The sequence below is a fragment of the Filicampus tigris genome, chromosome 5, assembly GCF_054856515.1.
Source record: "Filicampus tigris isolate MCC_2025a chromosome 5, RoL_Ftig_1.0, whole genome shotgun sequence".
Lineage (NCBI taxonomy): Eukaryota > Metazoa > Chordata > Actinopteri > Syngnathiformes > Syngnathidae > Filicampus > Filicampus tigris.
This window is the reverse complement of record NC_141221.1, coordinates 16,885,719-16,893,750: the sequence shown is the minus strand read 5'-3', so window position 1 is coordinate 16,893,750 and position 8,032 is coordinate 16,885,719. Positions and strand designations below refer to the sequence as shown.

At 46.2% G+C, this 8,032-nt stretch overlaps 1 protein-coding gene across 2 annotated transcripts; it reads left to right on the top strand.

The window, feature by feature from the left end:
- On the top strand, nucleotides 1–8,032 carry mymk (myomaker, myoblast fusion factor). Of its 2 annotated transcripts, none has more exons than XM_086030981.1 (7): nucleotides 1–72; nucleotides 376–772; nucleotides 2,099–2,213; nucleotides 3,521–3,669; nucleotides 4,691–4,750; nucleotides 4,838–4,978; nucleotides 6,041–8,032. In XM_086030981.1, exons 2-7 carry the CDS (start codon nucleotides 455–457, stop codon nucleotides 6,290–6,292), a joined length of 1,035 nt encoding a protein of 344 aa, XP_085887107.1. In that variant the 5' UTR covers nucleotides 1–72; nucleotides 376–454; the 3' UTR covers nucleotides 6,293–8,032. The 2 variants fall into 2 exon arrangements, with proteins under 2 accessions (XP_085887107.1, XP_085887106.1); XM_086030980.1 differs by having other exon boundaries at nucleotides 4,634–4,750.

Genomic DNA, 8,032 nt, shown 5'->3' with positions numbered 1-8,032 from the left:
TGCCCCGCGACCCTTGTGAGGAGAAGCGGTACAGATAATGGATGGATGGAATTTGTTTTCTTTATTTTCTGTGTACGTACATCAACGTCATTTTTCTTTTATTTTGTTTACATTATTTTTTGTGGGCACAAAAGTAATTATTACCTATCTACATCATGCATCAATTGTTTACATACATTTTGAATTCACACACAGACAATTATTTATTATTAATATTTTAATGCTAACTAAATAACTAATGGCCGATTTCAAACGCCAAGGAGTCCGACACAACAACAAAAAACAACACAGCCTTCCTTATAATTCTTTTATTAACATTTTACATTGCTTCCAGTGCTCACATTAACATTGTTTTTCTTATTCTTTCCACTTTAGCTTTGGCTCTAATGTTAGCATCAACGCTAACAAGTGTAACGGCAAATGTTTGGCTGGCGTCCCATGATGAACGGCTGCTATGCTGTGCAAACAGCTGCCGGGCGATGACTCCGCACGTGAGCACTTCTCACACGCCGCGTGGACATTTAAGGTGTTAAAGCTCCATAGGGCGACAGCTGGGCGGCTCAATCTAACGCCGCTCCCCGCACACCTTCTCCCGGGACCTTGTGGAACAACGCGCATTTTCGCCTTCGTCGCCGAGATGGGCGCCTACATCGCCAAATTGCTGCTGCCCACCGTCAGCAGCGTGGTGTTCCTGCCGGCTGCCAGCGTGGCCGCCAAGCGAGGCTTCCACATGGAGGCCATGGTCTACTTCTTCACTATGTTCTTCAGCGCGGTGAGACGTCGTCCTAACGTTGGGTTACTTTTAAGTTTTGACCATCTTTGCCTAAATTCGTACAAGGTTGTGGCAACAAAATTCTGGTTTGCGGAACGAAAAAAAAATTGTGGCTACAAAATTGGTGGAACTGCATCAAGTACTAATTTGTGTCTACAAAATACTCATGTGTGGTCACAAAATACTGCCTAAGGACCACAAAATACAAATTTGTATTAAAAAAAAAGGAAACTAAGGCAGATCTCCAAATGGCCATGTTAAGATAAAGGCCTCTTAATCCAAATTACTTTGAGTGCCTCAGTTTCCTTTTTTTGAAGTCCTGCATTGATCCCTCGACTGAAAAGGACCAAAGAGACAGTTTTGATTGCTTGAGTACAAATTTGTGTATCCACAAAATAGGTACAACACATGCCAATAGTATTGATTTGTAGCCACGAAATATTAATTTATTGACAGAAAATACTTATTTATGGCCACAAAATAGGTGCGCACAAAATGCTCTTATTTGAGGCCATCAGTTCAGCTGTAGATACAAAATTCTAATTTGTAGCCAGCAAACACAAATTTGTGGTCACAAAATACTAATTTGTGGCCACAAAAAAAGGTATAATGTGTGCACTAAATGCTAATTTGTCGCCATGAATCACTGATTTGTGGCCAAAAACTGGTTTTAAGGTGCGCAAAACAACATAATTTGTGGGGTGTCCCCCGCCTACTGACAGCTGGGAGAGGCTCCAGCACTCCCCATGACCCTTGTGGGGATAAGCGGTATAGATAATGGATGGAGGGATGGATGGAAAACTGAGGCGGCAAAATACTGCATACATGCCACAAAAATAAAAATGTGTGTGCACAAAATGCTTACAACGTGCACAAGAAATTTGTGGCCATGAAATTTTCAGTTGTAGCCAAAAAGAATTCTAATTTGTGGGCATCAGACATGAATTTGTGTTGACAACATAATTTGTGGCCACACAATAGCTACAATGTGCGCATAAATGTTTATTTGTCACTGTAATAATATTCAGTTGTCACAAAATTTAAATTTGCTCATTTGTGGCCACGCAATAGTATTACATACTCACATAATGCTCATTTGACAAAATATTACATTGTACGCACATTTGTGGCATTGAAGTACTAATGTAGTATTTTGTGGATACAAATTCGTAAATGGGGGGCCTACAAATATTTCTTGCACAATTATTATATTATTTTGTGGCCACAATTGAGCTCACCTGCAAGCACCCGACCTACCCCCTCAGCCCCATGTCGTGTCTACGGTGCCAGATGGATGTGATCCGTTTTGTTTGTTGTTGCGTGTAGATTTATCACGCCTGTGAGGGGCCGGGCCTGGCCATCCTATGCTTCATGAAGTACGACATCCTCGAGTACTTTAGCGTGTACGGCACGGCACTGTCCATGTGGGTCACGCTCATCGGTGAGTACAACCGCGACGCCACCCAACAGCCCACTATGTGGTTTGATGTGATTGGAAATGGGATTCAGGTGGGATTTGTAGTTTTCTTGCCATTTAAACTAATATGCTTGTCAATGCGGGACTCCAAATCAATGACGGGATTTGTAGTCCACTGCAACAGTCAAATTGATACGCTTGCGATGTAGGACGAATACAGATCACACACTTAAAACAGCTGCTGGTAGCATGTGTTGTACACACACGCATTCATGTACGCACACACACGCCAACAGTTCCAACAGCTACTGTAATTGGATGAGTCTATTAAAAGACCCATGCGACTTTTTAACTAAGTTGGGCCTCGATTTGTGAGGCTTTAAGTATCAACAGAAGTCCTGTTTGCCTATCAAACATAAACAAGAGAGGGGAATAGGATCAGATCTCGCATCTTGATGTGTTAGGTTCTGGAAGACTGATGAACTTTGAGTGGACATGGAAGTAGACTTCTTAGGAGACTTGACTTCCAAGCGGACTTGTTTGGACTTTTAAGTGGTCATAGGTGGACGTCTAGGTAAACTTGTTAGTCGACTTCTAAGTGGAGTTGTAGGTGGACTCCGACTGGTACTTTTTAGGGGACTTGCCTTCCAAGTGGACTTAGATGGACTTGAAGGTTGACTTCTGAGTAAACTTGTTAGTAGACTTCTCAGGGTACTCTTTAGGGGATTTAGCTTCCAAGTGACCTTAGGTTGACTTTTTGGTGGATGTAGTTTGACTTCTTAGTGGACTTCATAGTGTATTTCAAAGTATACTTGCTATTAGATTTGTCAGTTGACTAGGTAGTGGACTTGTTGGTGGACTTCTAAAGGTACTTTTTAGGGGATTAACTTGCAAGTGGACTTTGAAGTGGATTCCCTGAGTAGGCTTGTGACTTCTAAGTAGAGTTGTATGTGGTAAGCAGAAGACTTAGTCGACTTCTAAGTGGAATTGCAAGGGTACTTCTTTGAAGACTTGTTAAGTGGACTTTTCAGTAGTCTTGTATGTGGTTCTTGGTAGACTTGTAAGGTAAACCAGAAGGTAATTCAAGAGGACGTCAGAAGATTTGAAAGTAGACATCTACATAGACTTCTGGACTTTGAAGTGGATTTCTTAGTAGACTTGACATTAAACTTCTATGTGGGCTTGTATGTTTCTCTCAGAAGACTTGTCAGTGGACTTCTAAGTCTAAATAAGGCTACTTCTTAAGAGACTTGTAAGTGGTCTTTTCAGTAGACTTGTACATGGTTCTCGGTAGCTTTGTAAGTATATCCTAACTTTGTTTGTGCACTCAGCTTTGGGGGATTTCGAGGAGCCTCAGCGTTCCAGCATGACCATGTTTGGAGTTCTGAGTATCGCGGTGCGGATCTACCAGGACCGCTGGGGATACGGGATCTACTCGGGTCCCATCGGATCTGCCGTCTTCATCATCACCGTCAAATGGGTGAGTCTGACCCACTACCGCGACGCAACCAGTAGAACCAGTTCAAGATGAATCCACTTCCTCTTCATTTCACCAGTCAGTGATCCTCGTGTTCATTTCTCCCTCCTCATCACCACCTCCTCTCCTTCTTATCACACAAATGTTCATGCTCCTCCTCCTCCACTTCCTTCCTTCCTTTCTCTCCCTGCTCCCCTTCATCACTCATTTCTTGTCCTTCACTCATGGTCCTCATCCTTTCTGTCATATTTTGTCCACACCTGACTTTCTTGTGCCACTTCCTCACCATCTCCTCCTATTCGTCCGCACATCCTGATCTTCAACTTCCTCTTGCTCCTCCCCATTTCCGTCCACCTCGCCGTCTTACCCTTGCCCATCCTCTTCACCTTCGCCCCTTCTTCCTCCTCACCCCTCTCCATCCTCACCCTCTTCCTTCTCCACTTCAACTTCACTTCCTCTCCATCTCCTCCTGCACTTCGTCCTCACCTCCTCTACTTAATCATCACCTCTCCGCTCTTCCTTCTCTTCACCATCTCTTCTTTTTGATCGTGACTCCATAGCCTCTTTCTCATCCTTTCCCTCCTCATCCTCTTGTCCCCCTTGTCATACTAAGCTCCTTGTTCTCCTCGTCCCCTCCATTTCATCCTCACCTCGGCTTTTTCCTTTTGATCATCACCTCCTCGTCCCTTTCTCCTCATTCTCCTCTCGCTTCATCACTCTCCTCCTCATCCTCCGCCAATTGTTCCTCACTTCCTTACCTCCTCCTCTTCCTTGTCATCTCACCACTGTCTCTTTCATCGCCCCTTTGTCCTCTTCCTTCTCACCCTCCTCCCATCATCTCTCTTCTTCGTACTCACCTCCCACTCGGATTCCTCCGTGTGCCCGCTACTTCCTCACCTCCCGACCTCTTTATCCTCCCCTTCGCTACGTCCTCATCCCCTTATCATCCTCCTCTTGCTCCTGCCAGCTTCAGAAGATGAAGGAGCTGCGTGCGGTGTACCCTGACAAGCGCGTTTACACCCAGCAGGTCGGTCCTGGCTGCTGTTTCGGCGCTTTGGCCCTCATGCTGCGCTTCTACTTTGAGGTTAATTATCAGCACGCCACCAGCCGTCCCGTGTCTGCCATCAAGACGCGTGCGTGCAAGTGCGTATAACCCCCGTGTGTGTTTTAGGAGTGGGATTACGCCTACGTGCACAGCTTCTACCACCTATCGCTGTCCGTGTCCTTTGTCCTGCTGCTGCCCAAGAAGAACCGCTACGCCGGCTCGGGCCGCAACGCCGCCAGGCTGAGCTGCTGGACGCTATGCTGCTGCGTACGTGACGACCTTTTGATATACTGTACAGTACGCTCCTCACACAAAGTAAGGGGAGGGGTTTCTATTGGACAGGCCAAAGATGTGTATAATCCAAGAGTAGTGCTTGGTAATTATAAACCTTTTTGGGGGGCATCAATTACCTCCAATCTTCCTCCTGGTCATCCTCACTTACTCCTCCTCTACGTCAAGTCCTGCGCTTCATCCTCACCTCCCTCCTTTTGGTGCTCATCTCCTTTTCATCCCCACCTGCTCCACTTTCTCATCTTCATCCTCACCCCTCCTCTTCACTCCTTCAACTGCTGCACTTTTTCTTCACCTCCCCCCTCCTCCTGCTCCCCTCTCCTTCTTCCTCAATTCTTGCAATTACTCTTCACCTCCCTCATCTTGCCTCTTCACCTCCTCCACTTCTTCCTCTCTCGTCATGATCCTCACCCCCTTCTCTCACCTCTTTCCTTTTTCATCCTAACTTACTCCTCTTGTCTCCTCCTCTACTTTCTCCTGGCCCCTTCCTTTTCTTAATGTGCACCGCTTCCACTTTTTCCTCTTCATCCTCACGCCTCCTCTGCTTCTTCACCTCCCTCCTCTTCCTCCTCCTTAACTCTCTTCTCGCCTTCATTGCTCCACTCTCCTCACCTCTCTCTCCTGGCCGCTTTTTCTACCTCCCCACTCATCCTCCTCCTCCTCTTCATATTCATCCCTCCATTTCCTCTTCACCTCCCTCTTCCCGCTCCTGTGTCCTTCTCCTCTACCTAAAACTTCCCCTCCTCTTCCTCCTTATCCTCAGTTACTCCCGTTCCTCTAAATACTCGTCTTTGACTCCCGCATTTCAAATTTGACTTCATGTCTCCTCTTCATCGCCACTTCCTCCTAGTCCCTCCTCTTCTTCCTCAACTCCTGCACTTCTGCTGCGCCTACCTCCTGTTCCTCCTCACCTTCCGCTCTTCACTGCCACCTTCTCCTCATTCACTTGGTCCTCTTACAAGTGAATTATTACTCCTCCTCCTCTTCCTCACTTTTATTCACCCTTACGTACTGTCCGTGTCTCGGCCCACTCCACAGAGCATGTCGCCAGCCTCCTACAAGGAGAAGAAAAATACCCCAGAGAAGAAAGAAACGCAGGAGAAGAAGGACACACTTGAAAAAAAAGATAAAGTGCAGAAGAAGAAGAAGATGTCATCATGCCGCTCGCTTTTGAACGCCTTCACCGCGTCTGAGAAGACCCCCGTGTTGCCCATGTTCTCCCCTCCGCCCTCCACACCCGTCAAAGGCACCAGCATCAGCAAGCTGAAGGAGATGAATGGATGGAAGTAAGGCAGGAACACTGAACAAAGAAGGGACGCTAGGCGGACATTTTGTTGGGCTGTTGGAACATTTCAGGTGCAGGAGGGAAAGCGAGGGGCAGGGCCACAAAATTGTGGCTGAGAACACACACACACACACACACAAGCAAGCAGAAAAACAAACACACATGAACGCATGTGAACACACGCACATGACCATGCAAACACACTCTCACACTCACTCTTACACCGATGCATGCACACACCCGTAGGTTAAAATACACACACGCACGCACGCACGCGCAGGCTCACTATTTGGCAAGGGCAAGAGGTCTCTTGGTTTCTTTCATGGGCAAGTGACGTACGTGCAGCGGCGGAGGCGGGAACGTCGCGGCCTTCTCATTAGTGCTCCAAGGTGGTAAAAATTCCAAAAGGTCCCTCAAGATGCATAAAAAAGCAGAAATGTGACATTTAACAGAGTGATAAAACAAAAACATGCGCACACACGCAGCTGCTGCGCCAGGCAGACGAGATGGTCGGCGTCCAGAACTCATCAAGAGTTTTGGCGCGCGCAACGCAGACACGGCCGCCCGCTTCCTTTCCTCAAGAGGAAGTCCGCCCAGCAGACAGACAGAAAGACGGGCGGGCTGATGTTTGGCTGTCCGTCTGTCTCCCCGGAGGAACATTTCACTGCAGACAATTTATACATTTTGGACATGTTTGCTCCTCTCGCTACCTCGCCAGTCACTTTTAATGGTGTGTGTGCGAGCGCAGGGGTGTGTGTGCGTGTGTATGTGTCTGATGTGTATGTGTATGTGTTTCCATATACATACATTGTGTGTTGTCTGATTATGTATGCATGCATTTCTAAAGTGTGATTATTTTTTTCATGCGTGCGTGCCCGAGAGAGAGACTGAGTGTGTGATTGTGTGTGAGAGATGGGGTGTGCGTGCATGTGCGCCTTATATGTGTGTGTGTGTGTGTGTGGTATGAAGTGTGTTTGCCAGTGTGTTACGTCAGCTCGGTCAGACGAGTTTGGTGTCTTCCATCCAGACAAAAACTTCAAATTCCCCCAAACCGCAAAACACTTGTCTTGGGCACGGCAGCGCTGCGGCTTGGCTCCAATCACTCCCCAAACATTCACAACCTCGCTCACGTTTTGGCACTCGGCTTTGGTGGTCCTGGGCTGTTTAGAGAAGCACTCGTTCCCTAATCACGCTTCACTATATAGAGATTTGTACTGTATGTAGTGGACTCATATAATTGACTCATAAGTGAAACGAAAAATTGTTTTCAACTATGAAGGCGGCACTAATGACGTTATTGCTGTTGCCGTCATATACAATGTGTACATAGGTGTTAACCTATATTCACTTCAAAATTGAACAGCACCGCAAAATGGCTAACTCACTAGTCACTATAGTGAATGGGGAGTGAGTCCCAACACCACAATGAGTAGCATACTCACTATTTGGCAAGGGAAATATTGGGGGGCAAATGTTAAAGTGCAGGTTCAGTATTTGGCATGGGAAACTTAAAGGGAACTCACACACATAATGAATGTACACACAAACACGCGTGCGGGCACACATACGGACACTCATAATATGACAGACAAAAACGTACAATTTATCGCACTCACAGACACGTGTCGAAACGTGTCGTTTATCCAAAACTGAGTATTGATGAATGTTTGTTCTTATGTTTTGATATTAACTGTAATTAACTTATTTTTATACTTGTATAACCATTAACACAGTTCAAATGTGAC